Source organism: Geotrypetes seraphini, chromosome 13 (genome assembly GCF_902459505.1).
Source record: "Geotrypetes seraphini chromosome 13, aGeoSer1.1, whole genome shotgun sequence".
NCBI lineage: Eukaryota > Metazoa > Chordata > Amphibia > Gymnophiona > Dermophiidae > Geotrypetes > Geotrypetes seraphini.
This window is the reverse complement of record NC_047096.1, coordinates 57,739,119-57,755,488: the sequence shown is the minus strand read 5'-3', so window position 1 is coordinate 57,755,488 and position 16,370 is coordinate 57,739,119. Positions and strand designations below refer to the sequence as shown.

General features: G+C 47.5%; 1 protein-coding gene across 2 annotated transcripts in view; it reads right to left on the bottom strand.

Annotated features, from left to right (window-relative positions):
- Positions 1 to 974: 974 nt before the first annotated feature.
- Positions 975 to 16,370, bottom strand: part of ITGA3 (integrin subunit alpha 3) — a 103,382-nt gene continuing 87,986 nt past the window's right edge. For both annotated transcript variants that reach the window (XM_033918180.1, XM_033918181.1), the window contains exons 20-26: positions 15,901 to 16,077; positions 7,874 to 7,984; positions 7,011 to 7,124; positions 6,259 to 6,357; positions 4,352 to 4,477; positions 3,770 to 3,920; positions 975 to 2,423 (exon numbers count right to left, since the gene is read on the bottom strand). In XM_033918180.1, the coding sequence (XP_033774071.1) occupies positions 3,810 to 3,920; positions 4,352 to 4,477; positions 6,259 to 6,357; positions 7,011 to 7,124; positions 7,874 to 7,984; positions 15,901 to 16,077 (738 nt within the window). In that variant the 3' untranslated portion in view covers positions 975 to 2,423; positions 3,770 to 3,809. The remainder of the gene's footprint in view (positions 2,424 to 3,769; positions 3,921 to 4,351; positions 4,478 to 6,258; positions 6,358 to 7,010; positions 7,125 to 7,873; positions 7,985 to 15,900; positions 16,078 to 16,370) is intronic.

Genomic DNA, 16,370 nt, shown 5'->3' with positions numbered 1-16,370 from the left:
TTAATAATAAAACTGCCTGCTTAGTTACCTCTCCCAAAACAGAAATATTTGTCAAATCCAACCTTCTAATGCTGATATTCACTAAAATCCAATAATTGTTTCATAGGGAGAAGACAGAGTGAGCTTTGACCTTTCCCTACACATCTCCCTTAACATAAAATTTTACTCTCACAGTTGGCTGAAGCAGCTGAGCCGGTTTCTTCGCTTCTTCTGCATTTCATATCATTTTCAGAAGCAATCTTACTAGAGTTCACAGCAAGTCGTTTTCCAAGCCAAAAACCTTACATAGAACAAAAGTAAAAGGGGGACTCCTCAGAAGCCAAAGCACCAGAAAAATCTCTTCAGTTTAGGAGAGAATATGATCTCGCTTCAGGAGCGTGAGAGGGCTCAAGGCCCTGTGGGCCAGCGTCTCCAAGAACCTCGTTTCATCAATCCCTTGCCTTTCACCAAGGAAGCCAGGCTCTGCTAATTCCACACGGCCCCCAACCCAGTGGTGTAGTGGGGGTGCTCCTTCCCCGCCCCCTCCTGATGTGCACACGCTGTTTCCCTTTCCCCCCTGTACCGTTCCTGGCACGAGTAACCCCCAATCTGCTGTCGCTCCAGCGTTGGCTCTTCCTCTGATGTCACTTCCTAGGTGCGGGTCCAGGAAATGACGTCGGAGGAAGCGTCAACACTGGCACAACAGCAGGTTGGAGGGTTGCTGCTCGTGCCAGGAACGTTACAGAGGTACGGGGAGAAGGGAAGCAGTGCACACACGTGGCAGTGGAGGGAGGGAAAGAGAGGAGAATGGATGCGCCCTCACCAAGACAGCGCCCGGGACAGGCCGCACCCCTCCCCCTTACTACCAAGATCCTGACAAATCCAGTCAGGATACTTGGCTGGCAGCAGCCTGCAAATCAGGGGCCCTGAAACCAACCAACCCGCCCTTCCCCACCTGGAGAGTTCATTCACACCAAGAAAGGCACAACCCAAACTGTTAATTAAAAAAAGCAACTTTCATTTCAACAGAAAATAAAAACAATCATAGCATAACATTAAAGTTTTTCCTTTTGAACTGCCGTAGGGATGTTCAGGCAGGGAGCAAGGCCTGTCTGATAAGTTTTATCTCTAGCAAAATAAAGAGAGTCTTATTTTCTTTGTTTTTAAGATACGAAAGTGTTCAATAAAAAAAGTCCATTGAAGGCATAATCTTCTCCAGTGTATCACCGAGATAATGAAGTGCAATCCAGTGCAGGGCATGTTGTAATAGGTGGGATGTCCACAGTCTGTGCTAAGGCCCTCCAAGAATGCCACGTCCTCTTGGGATTTGTAGGGCACCTGAAGGTTGTCCTCTCTTCCCCTCCACCACCACCTCATTTTTTGGCAAAAGATTTCAGGTGTAATGGAAGTTGCACGGTGAAAGGCATGTGCGTGGGAACCAGATAATGGAAATTATGGTCGTGAGTGAAGGCCGCTGTCCATATAGGCATGCAAAAGCAGAAAGAGGGGGAAACCAAGCACAGCGAGCCGGCATGCACGCACAGGCCGAATCGTAAGGGAGTGTACGTATTGGTTACACAATGAGCCGTGGTGCTTGCGGCATGGATATGCGCTGCACAAACCCCCCAACCTGCTGTCACGCCAGCGTCGAATCTCCCTCCGACGCCATTTCCTGGACCCGCACCTAGGAAGTGACGTCAGAGGAAGAGCCGACTCTGGCCCGACAGCAGACTGGGGATGTTACAGAGAGCGAGGGGGACCGATGGTGAACGACAGCATTTTGGGCGCACAGGGAATGACGCGTTGCGTGTTTGGGCATTGAAAAGGGCCCACGATGGGACATGTGACCACATTCGTGTGTGCAGGGTTACCGAGATGTAAGAACCACATGACAGGAGTCCATGACAGTGCGAGTGTGCACCGGCCTATCTGACTCAATAGACAAAGGATGTGAAGCAACAATGTCTGTGTGTTTAACTGAGATGAAACACGCATGCATGAGAAGGTGCACACACATGCAAGTGACAGGTGCATACAATGCACAGGTATTGGTCACACTCTGGTGGAGGGGACACGCTTTCATTCCCTTGCTGGTCCTTGCTGCATTCACACACAGGTTTATACGATTTTTAAAAAAGTTTTTGAGAGGGTCATGTTGCTTTTGGTTAAAAGAGAACGTAAAAAGAATCCTCTGCTAGTCAGGCAGGTGGTCCTGAGACTCTTCCCCCACAGCGATCCAGAACTCTCACCTTTCCGAGGCACGGAAAGAGACGGGCACTGCGCAGCTAGCACTTCGTGGGATCTTGCCAGTTGGTTACCCAGTGCTTCTTGGGCTTCCGTGGCACAAGGCTGTCACGAGGTTTGTAGCGCTCCTCCCGCTGGATCTGGACTGCATGGTACTTTGGCATGAGCCGGTAGTAATTTGTTCGCTTGAAGAAGCCACACTGAATGAGGAATTGGGAAGGGAGAGGAAGGAAACCAAGAAACAAGAGAGATTACTGCAAATTGTGGGGAAGAGGGAGGGGAGAGAAGGAGAAGAAGGGGAAGGAAAAGAAAAGAAAGAGGCAGCAGTACAGATCTCCTCAACACCCTGCACCAATGCAAAGATTCACCATTAAGTCCCCAAGAGGTAAGGCCATAGTGGCTAAAACAGCTAAACTACAGATGTTCCTTTGCAAAGGGAAGTACACAAATTCCAAAAGGAGGTGGTTGCCTGGGACCCCTTCTGCCCCCCACCTCACCAGCTACACAGTAGATATTTCTGGGCCAGAAACCCAGAGCCCTGCCCGGTAGTGTGCTTAGGTTCCATCTACTGGAGTCTCCGTCAAAGCTCACTCCAGACCAGCCATCAAAACCCTCCCCAGCCCGTAGGGAAATATTTGTAAGACTCCTGTTCCACAGTAGTTTTGAGTCACTCCAGCTTTTGTTCTGAGCTTAAAACAGGTGCGTCCAAGTTTGTTTGGCCAGCAAAAGGCAAAGCTTCAGGTTTCTTGTCTACAAAGGCATGGTCAGCTCTGTTCACAACTAAAGCTGAAGCAGCTCAAAACACCATTCAATGGAAACCTGTAAATACTCTCCTCCTCCCCACCCCCCAAAAAAACACAAAAAACAACCCCAAAAACACTTTAGCTATCAACTTCTTTTGTGGCTCTGACAAGGTTTGCACAGCAGCCCGAGGATGTAGCCTGAAAGCGTTTTCCTGGACAATTCCATACAACGGACCACCTCGGAAATTCCCTCTGATGAGGGGCTAGGATGCTTTGAGCTTCCACTCAATTTCCTCTCTCCCAGTTCAGCCCAGCCATTCCATTGACAGTCTGATTCTGGACCACTGACTGATGCCCCTGTTGAGTGACCGTGACAACTCCCTCTGTCAAAGGCTCTGAATGCTGCCTTAGGTCCACCCCCAGCTCCAGCCCAGGTGTCAAACTCAGGCGGTGTCCCACCAGGCCCACACAATAAACATTATTAATTGTATTATGAACTGTAAGCTGTGAAGGAAATGTGTGTCAGAGAAAGGCATTTCACCAAGTATGCAGGCAGCGCTGCAAGAAAAGTTTAGTCAGTTAAGCCACAAGGAGATGGAGGGGTTAAATGAGAAGGAAGTGGAGGAAACCGAGGGGAGCAAAGCCATGGTTCAAAGGCAGCAACAGGCGACTCAGACGCTAGAACAAGAAAGTGTTCAGTTAAGACAGCAAGACAATGTGGCTCCTTGGAGAAGACGCGACAGGAGGCAAGGACAGAAGAAACAGGGAGAGTGCTATGACATATCCCCCTTCCATTTCATTACCCAGAGGGGGGAGCAGGCCCCCAGCGGGCTCAGCCCTTGGCTAGTAGTCCTCTGTTAGCCGCTCCGTTTCAGACGGCTGGATCTTCATCTCGGCCTTTTGACCTTTGGCCTCATACATGGCTCGTGTGCTCGCTCGCTTGAAAAAGCCGCACTACAAGGAAGCAGGTGATACCAGTCAAGGCCAAGTGTGGGAGAGGGGGAAGTGACTTCATTATGGAAGCAGATGGCGCCAGCCAGGGTCCCGGCTGCTGGACTGGGGCAAGAGGCTCTGGGATGGAAATACTTTGGTCCTTCAGAGCACGCCGTGGATAAAAATCAACAGCATGCAAAGTCGGCTATTACATGATCTAGCTCTGGAAGGGCTGACGGGTGGTGCTCACAGCCCAGAGAACCAACCTTACAGCTATCTGCATCCTACGCCTGGAGAGGGCCCACCTGTATTAACCACCCACACCTTTAGCCCCATTAAAGGGGACTCTGCACACTGGAAAATATTTCTTCCAATAATCCTCTTCTCTACCATAGAAAGCCTTCAGGGTGGACAATGGGGAAGCTGAGTAGAAGTGTTGGAGGTGATCTTACCTTCCACAAGAGCAGGATAATGACACTCAGTAGCAGCACTCCCGCCACGACTGCCACAATAATCACCCATAGCTCAATCTGGGTCGGCTTCTCTTCCAGCAACTCCGAGTCAATATTTACAAAGAACTAGCCAAAGAGAGAGAGAGAAAAAAAAATACCTCAGATGACTCAAAATCTCCTGTGTGAGACAGAAAAACAGATGCATTGCCAAACTGGGGCAGACTGAAGGTCCATCAGGCCTAGACTCCTGTTTCTAACAGTGGCCAATCCAGGTCATAAGTATCTGGCAAGATCCCAAGAGTAAAACAGATTTTATGCTGGTTATCTTGGAAATACGCCGTGGATTTTTCCAAGTCCTTCTTAATAATGGCTTTATGAATTTTTAGTGCCAAAGAATTCCCACATGAATATTTGGAGTAGAGCTCTGGTAGTCCCAGCCAGTCCCAGCTGGAGGCGCTGTTGGAAATGGGGCAGGAGTTTGATTTTTTCAGGAGAGGTTTGGAGGTGGAGAAGGAAGCCCACAGATGCTGCTAGAGGCATGGCAAGAAATGATCATTGTAGGCCCCATGCAAACTTCAGGAGTCACTCCAGAGAACGCAATAGGATGCATTGCCCAAAGGAGTTCCCTCTTGTTCCAGTCTCAAGTACAGGAAGTGAATGGCGTTAGAAATTAAACCCAAGAATGTTAGCTAACCCTGGGGGAAGTGAGAAAGCTTTCAAAGCTTCACTCAGTGGCAAACACTGAGAGAAGCTGTGAGATGCTCTATTACTTAGGTACAAACCACCTCTCCAAACTGCACCAATGTCAACCTGTACTCAGCATCCAGCATGGGGGTTACTGAAATTGCTACATGATACTGCTTAGTGGGGTTGAAAACTAGGGAAGCCCAGTTCAAATGTAGCTGCAGCTCCTTGTGATCTTGGGCAAATCATTTAACCCTCCACTGCCCCAGGTACAAACTCTAGATTGCAGGTCCTCTGGAGACAGAGAAATACTTTGCATATCTGAATGTAACTCATAAGAACATAAGAAGTTGCCTCCGCTGAGGCAGACCATAGGTCCATCCTGCCCAGCGGTCCGCTCCTGCGGCGGCCCATCAGGCCCATTGCCTGAGCAATGGTCTATACCTATCTATACCCCTCAATCCCTTTTTCTTCTAGGAATCTATCCAAACCTTCTTTGAAACCATTTAAGGTTTTCTTGTCTACAACAGCCTCTGGAAGCGCGTTCCATGTATCCACCACCCTCTGAGTGAAAAAGAACTTCCTAGCGTTTGTTCTAAACCTGTCCCCTTTCAATTTCTCCGAGTGCCCCCTTGTGCTCGTGGTGCCCCTTAATTTGAAAAATCTGTCCCTGTCTACTTTTTCTATGCCCTTCAGGATCTTGAAGGTTTCTATCATGTCTCCTCTAAGTCTTCGCTTCTCCAGGGAGAAAAGTCCCACTGCTTCAATCTGTCGGTATATGGGAGATTTTCCATTCCCTTTATCAGTTTAGTTGCTCTTCTTTGTACTCCCTCAACTCATCCAGAATGTAACTGAAAAAGGAGCTAAGTCCAAATAAATTCTCATGGGATGAAGCCAGGAATAGAGTTACCATATTTTTAATGGGGGGGAGAGGGCATATGCCCCCCCCCCCCAAGTCCACTTCTTCCTGGAGCTTGTGGCCGCATCTGGAAGGCCTTCGAGTGAGCATGCATGTGACATGTTGACATCACACGCATATGAATGCTCAGAGGCCCTCCAGATACAGCCCTGAGCTCCGGCGGAGCCGGGGCCATCCAAAACTCAAACAAAGTGCTGGGTTTTCTAAATCCATCCAGACCCCCCAGACAGTCCTCTGAAATGAGGACATGTCCAAGCAAATCCAGACATCTGGTAACCCTAGCCAGAGAGGAAGCAGGGCTCACCTGCACTGTGTGATTCTTCATATGAATACTAGGAAGGTTTGTGTGCAGGTACAGTGTTGCTTCACCGTCCACTTTTATTCGATCAAAACTGCTGAAGTCCTGTGGGGAAGAAAGGCCAGAGTAAACATCTATCCACAGCATGATGGAGCATACAGAGTAGCAATTATCACGGCACTCAGGATGGAAGGGTTCCTGCAGCCATCAACAGCCAGAATTGTTGGGTATGGAAAGCCTGTAGTCCTCAGTCTGTTAGCATCAAGGCATGCAGAGTTTGAAGACCCCCTGATTCTTGGCTTATCAGAAACAGGGAACATACCTGGTCAGCAGCAAGGCATGCTGGGTAGGGGGGGACTCTGTGCTGCCTGGCCTATCAGGAGCAGGAAACACACCAGGTCAACAGCAAGGCATGCTGGGTAGGGGGGGGACTCTGTGCTGCCTGGCCTATCAGGAGCAGGAAACACACCAGGTCAGCAGCAAGGCATGCTGGGTAGGGGGGGGACTCTGTGCTGCCTGGCCTATCAGGAGCAGGGAACATGCCAGGTCAGCAGCAAGGCATGCTGGGTAGGTGGACTCTGTGCTGCCTTGTCTATCAGGAGCAGGGAACACCAGGTCAGCAGCAAGGCATGCTAGGTATGGGGGAACCTTGACATTTCAACAGAAAGACATGTTGGCTTTGGGACTCTGCAGTCCTTGGCCTATCAGGAAGAGGGAACACCAAGCTCTTGTGTTAACACAGTGCAGTATTTTGTTACCTCCAGGAAAGTGCTGTTCCAGACGCGGGCCCGTACAGTCACTGTGGCCGTCTTCCTCAGGTTCTGCAGTGGGCAGCTGAATCGGACACAGCGCGCAGTCCCTTGGGAGCAGCTCTGGTGAGCAAAGATTTTGTGAAAAGGCCCTCCGTTAAAAAAACAGAATGTTCACACAGATCTGATCAGGAGGTAGCGACTCCGTACTCCAAGCCCTCATTTCTCTTTTCATCTCCTGAGGGCACAGAACAGTCTGGAAACTCCTTACTGCCAGACAGTGGCGTAGTAAGGATGAGAGGCACCCCAGGCAGTGGCGCCTTTCCCCCACCCCCTTCCCATTCCCCATACCTTTTTAACTTCTCCAGCGCAAGCAGCATGCCCCCGTTGGTGTCAGCTCGCCCTAGGCGCAGGTCCAGGAAGTGACGTCAGAGACAGCACCGATGCGGGCAGCAACCTCACACCAGGGAAGTTAAACAGGTTCGAAGGAAGGTAAAGGGCATGTGCGTGCATCAGGGAGAGGAGCAGGGGAAGGGAAGAGAGGAGGAGGACTCAACAAGACCGCGCCTGGGGCAGATCGCACCCCCTCCTTACTATGTCACTGGCACCAGAACTTTTCCCTGAAATTACCCACGCCCATAACATCTTCTCCACAATAAAAGTCTCCTTCAGAACATTTTCTTCAACACAGGGCAAGGCAGAGTCACTTCCAGGCCAGTGTGGTGTTTGTCAGTGTCTCTGTAATCAAGATGTTCCCACTTTTGTTGTATTTCTAGACTGGAGAATCAACACTGGACTGGCTTCTCAGAAGTGCAAACTCCTTGTACATCCATGAATTGTTGGGGGAGGTGTTACAGGCTCACTTTACTTACCAGGGAGGTTTCAGACCGGGCTCTCTTGGTTGCTGCCAGAGTCACCACTTCTTGGGCCTGACTTCTGGTTTCTAGCTCCCGCCTCTTCCGTGACTGTGTCTGATTCAAAAGCTTTTAAAAAGACAAGACACAACTGTCATGTAGGACACAAGGCCAGAACTCCACAAATCAAATCCCAACTTCAAACCAGTGCACTCAGATGATGGGGGAAGAGAGAGAGGGAAGCAAAAGGCCAGATTAATCACTAGGCAAGCTTAAGTTGTTGCCTGAGGCAGCGGTTTAGTCATAGCAACATAGTAAATGACTATTACTACTATTGAAAGATTAGGTTCTTACAAAGAAACATGACTGCAGATAAAGGCCAAATGGCCCATCTGCAGTAACCATTATCTCTTCCTCTCTCTAAGAGATCCCACGTGCCTATCCCAGGCCTTCCTGAATTCAGACACAGTCTCCGTTTCCACCACCTCTTCTGGGAGACTGTTCTATGAATCTACCACCTTTTCTGTAAAAAAGTATTTCCTCAGATTACTCTGGAGCCTCTCACCTTTTAACTTCAACCTATGTCCTCTCATTCCAGTTTCCTTTCAAATGAAAGAGACTCGACTCATGCACATTTACATTACGTAGATATTTAAACATCTCTATCATATCTCCCCTCTCTCGCCTTTCCTCCAAAGTATACATATTGAGATCTTTAAATCTGTCCCCATACGCCTTATCACAAAGACCACACACCATTTTAGTAGCCTTCCTCTGGACCGACTCCATCCTTTTTATATCTTTTTGAAGGTGCGGCCTCCAGAATTGTGTACAATATTCTAAATGAGGTCTTACCAGAGTCTTATACAGGGGCATCAATACCTCCTTTTTCCTACTGGCCATACCTCTCCCTATGCAACCTAGCATCCTTCTAGCTTTCGCCATCACCTTTTCAACCTGTTTGGCCACTTAAGATCATCACATACAATCACACACTGGATGATCTTTCTGTTAATCCTCTAAGGTGTGGTGATCAATCTGTTCCTGCGAACTGGACTTGCAGCAGTGTGAATACTCACAGTTTTGAGCACCTCCCCCAAGGAGGTGGAGCACAGTGTCCCCTTCCAGTTACATCCCAAAACAATCGAGCTCTACTGGAACAGAAAACAGGGAGGAATGACCCTGCATACATTGCACAATTCTGTTCTGCTCTTTAACTTAGAAACAAGAATTAGAACAATGAATTTGTACAAAGCAACCTTAGAAAACCAACCTGCTGAGTGCAACTAGCACTAACAAATAAAGATCCAGAGGCTGAAGAATACACGTACATATACAAGATTTCTTCAGATACAGCCATCTGACTGACAGGAGAAGAGCTCCAAGCCTGGAATCTAGAAACATCTGAGGCAGAAAAGCAGGTGAAACAGTATATACCGAGGGCGGGCTGTATGGACTCCTGAAAGGATTAACAGAAAGAAGATTATCCAGATAAGAACCTAATCTATCTGTTACATCCACTCAGGAGTCCGTACATATGGTGATGTATTAAAACAATGGTTGACATCTAGGGAGGGACAGAAGACCCTGCCTGCAAGACCGAGGACTTAAAAGCAACGTCTTCTCAAGCTGCCATATCCACTCTGTAAAATCTGGAAAAGGTATGTAGAGTAGAACGAGTAGCTGCTCTACAAATCTCTGCAGGACTCCACCCATGAAGAGGCGACACCCCTGGTGAATTGTGCCTTGAGAGAAACCAGTGGATATTTACCACAGGCAACCTATGCCAAAGAGATGGCCATGCAAATCCATCTAGCTATAGAGGCCTTGGTGCCAGCCTGCCATGCCGAGACTGGCTGGTAAGCCCAAACAGATGGTCAGAAAGGTGAAAATCATTGGTCCTTTCCAAGTACTGGAGCAAAGCTCTCCACACATCAAGCTTTCTCAAAATTCTATCCTGCTTGTAGATTGAAAAGCAGGCAGACAAACCTCCTGGTTGACATGGAAATCAGACTCAACCTTTGGAAGAAAGGATGGAGGAACAGGACAGAGAGTGACACCCGCTTCCGTAATTCTAAGGAAGGGCTCCCTACAGGAGAGAGCTTGCAGCTCCAAGATATGCCATGCTGAAATAATAGGCACCAGAAACACAGTTTTGACCGTGAGATCCAAAAGGAAAGCATCTCCAAGTGGCTCATATGGGGTCTTGGCAAGGCCCTTTAGTACAATATTAAGATTTAATGAAGGTCCAGGAACTGATGACTTAGGAAGTCGGCCTGAATGTTTTCCATATCAGCCACGTGGGCAGCAGAAAGAGCCTGACAGTGGGCTTCCGCCACCAGAAAAGCAGCTGAGCCTCTAGGCATAAGGGGGTGTTTCTGGTGCCTCCTATACAGCTTTGCCCTTGACAATTGTCAGCCTAGAGGCCTCTGGGAGATTATATCAATCTGACCCTGGCATGGGAAGGCAGATAGACCCTTAGGGCAGGGAAACTGTTTTAAGTAGCCCTGATTGATATATTTTAAGTTTCAAGTAGCCCTGATTGAATCATGGCTAGCTAAAAAGTGTTAATGCCTGATTAAGAGGGTGCTTAGGACAAGGGTGCACAGATCAAGCCAGAGACTTAATCCCATCAGGTTTCTCACCCTCCTTTGTTAATTAAATTAACCATTGTCTCAAACAGTTTACAAATTCTAAACAGAAAGATACTGGGAGATACAATATTTTCTCTATTCAGAATAAGATTCCAAGGTATAAAAGCCTGCTCTCTGCTCTATCAAGTTAGCTCTCTCTTTTTCTATGGAGCTATCTCTTGGCTCTTTGCTCGGCACTCTGGTTCTGTCTTGGCTCTCCCTCTCTCTGTCTATCCTTCTCTTTATCTATGGAACAACGAAGCTTAGACCATCCCCCTTGTCTCTCCCTCTCTGCCTTTCCCTGAAACTTCACGCTTCCTTCTGGACACTGTATGGCAGGGAAACTGCTCTGCTCTCTATTTAATTGTAATGCTTAATTGTAATGCTTATGAATATTACTTTTCTGTAAGCCTATTTCTATAATATATTCTTTATGCAATCACCTCTGGTTGTGTCTATTATTCTACTTCCTGGTGAGTCATCTGTGAGGGAACTGAACCTGGGACCAGCGTTTGTCAGTACGCATTTCACTTAACCCCTACCACCTAATATTGTGGGGGCCACTTTCAAACTGACAACAATCTTTTTCAGCGCCTTCAAGGCCAGCCGGATGGCCTGGAGCTCCAGACAATTTATGGACCACCTCTTCTGGTCCTTATAATGAGCTCCCCAGTTGGAAAAAGACTGGCATCAATCATGAGAGTCACCAATATTCAGAGAGGCATGCCCTTCGACAAGGAGGTCTCCTGAAGCCACCAACATAAGCTGTTCTTTGCTGTCCCTGTCCATGGGAGCTGCATCTGAAGCGAATGCCCCTGCAGAGAACACCGAGACAGAAGAGAGTCTTGGAGAGGATGCATGTGTGCCCTGGCCCAGGGGACTACTTCCAGGGATGCTGCCATGGAGCCCAACACCTGAAAGCAATACCAAGCATTGGGAATCTGGATCACCAAGAAAGACAGCATCTGTCATCACAGCTTCTGTTTGTGTGGCTCTGGAAGAAAAATGTGGCCCTGAGCCATGTTGAAAAGAACTCCCAGATACTCCAGAGTCTGAGTCAGTTCCAGATGGCTCTTCTTGAAATTGTCAATCCAGACCAACTGCTGGAGCAATTCCAACACTCATTGCACTGCCATCTCGCACTCCTTCCAGGATGGGGCTCTGATCAGCCAATTGTCCAGGTAGGGATGTACAGTAGACTGTCTGTTAACCAGAACTCAAGCAACCAGCAAAAACAAGTCAAAGAAATACTGTAATGCTTTAAATAAAAATGAAAATAAAATCAATTTCTAGTGTAAATTTAAGTGTAAACTTGGCACACCACACCTGAGAACAGTTTATGGTATGGCATAGTATGGGGTATAGCATTAGTTAGGCCCATTTTAATAGTAACTCTCAAACAACCAGAAACTACATTTATCTGGCAGCTATGAATCCCCATGGATGCCGGTTAACTGAGAGTCTACTGTACCTGGATCCCAATCTTCTGGAGATGGCCCGCAACCACTACCATATCCTTGGTGAAAGTTTAGGGGGCTGTCACCAATCTGACCAGAAGGGCTGTGCCTTTCTTGGGCATGATGAAGTATCTGGAGTGTCTGCCTGAGTCCAAGTTGATGTCAGGAACAGGTTCTATGCTCCAAATGTCCAGAAATCTTTGAAGCATGGCCTTTACTTTGGCCTCCTTTGCCAGCCAGAGCGTCGAGGAACACATCCAGAGGAGGGTGATAAAATTCATCTTGTGACCCACTCAGATGATATCCGATACCCGCTGGTCTGAGGAAATTTTTTCCCACTTCTCCCCGAAACGCCGACAGCTGCCCCCCAATATGTGGAGGTGCAGCTGCCAACCTGGCATCATTGGGGTTTCTTGGAGGGAGTGATGGCACAAGCCCCCAAGGACTGCTGACATATGGAACTGATGAATTGCTATCTATAACCCTGGAAGGATCTCTGGACATAAGTCCCTTGGTTATACTTCAAGAATGACAGGAAAGATGAAAATTGTTCCTACTCCCACTATGAGGTTGACGAGGTCTACTTTCAAGCTACAATCTGCTACACTGGCTATAAAGTCAAGGCCCTTACCGAAAGGCCTCAGTCCTCTAAAGGGCAGCCTGCTGAAGGTCGCCTTAGAGGCTGAGTCACTCACCAGTGCCTGATCCAGAGCATTCTGTGAGCCGAGAAAGCATAAGCTGACACCTTGCTCATGACCCTAAGGTCGTATAAAGCATCTGCCACGTAATCAACCCCCCTCTAGCACAAGCTGTGGGCATCCTTTTCCACAAAGGGCTTCCATTGCAGTTTGGTGTAGCAGGCCCAAGCAGCAAATGAAGCTTTTTCAAAATCATGTCCTAAGCAACTTTCAGCATAATACCACCCTCACTCAGGAGAGCTGTATGTTTAGTGACCTGAGCCACCGCTGAATCCACATTTGGCTGGTCGAATAGCTGCTGGAACTCCGGTGCCATGGGATAAAACCTCAAGGATCCCTCCAGGGTCTCCCACTGTTCCATAATCAGTGTCATAATGTCCATATGCGCTGGAAAAAAGGAGGTTTGAGCATTAGAGCCACTCATGACCCTTCACTGGGAAGAGGAGGCTGGAGCTTCCAACTCAGTTCTTTAACAGCATTGGCAATAAAGTGGAGGACAGAGACTGACTTGAAGAGATGGTGGATTTCAGGGTCATTCCCCGGTCAAGAGCCAGGGAGGCCTCTTGACTGCCAGACCCAAACAGCGAGCCAATCATCCAGGACTAAATATGAGTCTTGAGACAAAAACAGCATGGAGTCTGACCTCCAATCTAGACAGTCTGGCTCCAAAAGGTCAATGGAGCCCAGACATGGCCTGCTGAACTGAGAAGCAGACACTGGAGGAGAGGACGGTCCCTGGGTTGATGGCTGTGCATCTGCAGGCTGCATTAACTGACCCAATCTGGTCAGAAAGGCTCTCCACATCAGATTTACAAATTCTAGGGAGAAGCCTTGTGCAGGGGAAGCAAATGAAGTCTGCAGAATCTCTGACTGGGCATCATCGCAATATAGGGGATCCAGATGGGATTTTTTACCCATTTCTCAGGCCCACAGTGGTTCACCAGCCGTAGAGGCCATAGATGGGACCAAGCACGAAGCTCCTGCCCCTCCCTCGTTTGCGCTGCATGACATGAACATTCCTCCGCTGAACATATGCCACAATTTTTATAATTAACAGTGTCCTCACACCCTGAGGAGTCCATCCCAGTTGATTAAAATCAAAATTGAGGGGTTTTCAGACAGCTTGAGATCAATGGAAATCCAAGATGGCCACCCCCAATAAATTCATGCCAAAAACATCCTGTGGAGACTTATTGGAAAATTTAAAAACAAAGAAAAAGGGGTTTTGGAGGTGGGAGACTTAAACCCCAGCTTCAGAAACCATCAAAAATGAGATTTTCAGACCCACCCCAATTTTTCCATTGGAAATAATGGGGCCATATTCATAGTTCTGGGGAGGTGCCTGCCTGTCAGCTATTTCAGTGCAGCTGGAGAGAAGAAAAGGACTTTCTGCCTCAGATGCTTCCAAATCCAACTCTAAACCAAGAAATCTTTGGGCTGCCAGTTGGACTGAACATCCCCATGGAACCTCGCAGCGCGATGGGGGTGGGCGAACTACACAGTCGGTGCCCTGATACCCCAAGGGTATCTACAGCCTGTACTTGAGCCACTGAGAGACTCTGGAGGCGAGTTGGCTAACAGGGGAATGGACCCTGAGCCCTGAAGACACACATCGGGCTGGCTCCCCAGGTCCACCCGATGACTTGCCCTGAAGAGCTGCAGTCCGACTAAGCGAAACCTGCCTCCTTTCCCAGGCAGAGGATCCCAAAAATGGGGTCTCAGGGCACCAAAGCCTCATAAAAAATGAACTTAGGCAAAAAACGAAAATAAAACTAAGCAGAGCAGATCACAACACCTCTGCACAGTTCACTTGCAGAAGAAGAACTGAACGGGGACTCTGGGCTCCGCCTCCATGAGGGAGGTGCTCAAAGCTGTAAGCATTCACACTTCTGCAAGTCCAGTTCATGGGAACAGATTGATCACCATACGTATGGAATCCTGAGTGGATGAAACAGAATTATCAGTTCTAGAGCGCTGAAAGGTGAACGCAGCGCTATATATTTAACATGTAACAGATGGTCCCTGCTCAGAAGAGCTTACAATCTAATTTGGACAGACAGGATATATAGAGGTTGGGGAGTTTCTAGCAGAAAGAATGATAGGATGGACATGGGTAACGTACGGTGAGTGGAAATTAGGAGCTGAAAGCAATCTTTCACGATCAACTCACTACTGAACTAACGACATGTTTATTTGCCAAGTTCCACTTTATTATGTCTTCCCCTCCACTACTGAAATATACAAGACCTGCACTCAAGGTATATTTCAGGTGATTATCGTCTTTTAGAATTTTTCTGACATCAATGTATGATTTAAAGCTTGCTTGTATTTCGGAATTGATTGAATTTATGCTCTATCCCTATTATAACAGGGACGATTAAATATGTTCTTTAGACATATCTATGTTATATGTGATAATTGGAGGGAAATGAGATTTTTATGTATGTGATATGGAAACCGCACAATTGTATGTGGTATATAAATTTTTAAATAAACATATAAATGTGATATAAAACATGCATATTTGCTCCTGATCCATCCTTGCCATTTTCAGGGAGGGACTTGGGTGCCCGAGTGTGACACCCCCAAGGCTGAACAGGACCCCCACGGGCCCCAAGCTCGGTCCAATCAAAGGCCAGAAATAGCCCCTGCCTATCCTCTCCAAAAGGAAAGGCCTAGAAAAATATAACAGGACTGCACAGGCTTATCACTCCACCTGCTGGAGACTAAGAACAGACGGATTCTAGGAGGGGCTGCACTGGCCACTTGTACTGCTCGAATTCAGTGTTTTCTCAGTCTCCATCTGCTGGCAGAGGAGCGTAAACCCACCCATCTGTGCCGGACTGGAGGGGCGCTAAAGATAAATAGGATCTCACCTTTCTAAACTGTTGTAGTGTAAAAAAAAGACTTCTGGACTAAAGTTTTCACATACGGTAAATTTCAAAACTCTGAGCTATTTAAAGTAATTCTCAAAACCTTAGCTAACTACATTTGCCAGTATAATAGTAGGTGAAATCAGATATAAAAAGGCTCTCCAGCTTTGGTTTGAGTGAAGTTCCAAGAAGAATCCACTTTCACCTGATCTGTTCTGGACAGGCCAAATCCTCCAAGTGTAAGGTTCAAACAGAAACCTAGCACTGGCCAAACATGAATCAACCAATAGATGGTGGCCATAGCACAGCTGTCCCCAATCCCTAAACATGTCTCTCATCCTTCCATGGAATATTCAAGCAGAGAGACCAACAAGCTCAACTCACCAGTACGTTCAGCTCATTGACAATATCTCCAGGGGGGACACAGAGTTCCCTTACATCTGTATCAACCACAATCTCGGTCAAATAGAGAAGCCACTTGCCATTGGCTACTTCATACGGCCAGGTGAATTCCAGGACTAGAGTCCCCACCATCTTCAGAGGATCCCCATTGTTTTCCACCTAGAAAAAGACAGAAAAATTGACCATGGGTTACCATATCATGTATATACCTGTGGTCCCCACATCCAGAGCAGGTTGGACCACCTTTCTTTCATGTTTCTTAAAATTTGATGCAAACGCTTATAACATAGATTCAAAGCGAATTACAAATATAAAAAAAGGGGTAATAAGAACATTTCACACATATGTAAACAGAAAATAGACAGACTTACAGAAAACAATGGGGAAAGAGGGTGGAACTCCAAAATTTTTGAAAAAGATAACATTGAAGGGTCAATGTGGAGGGGCTAAAA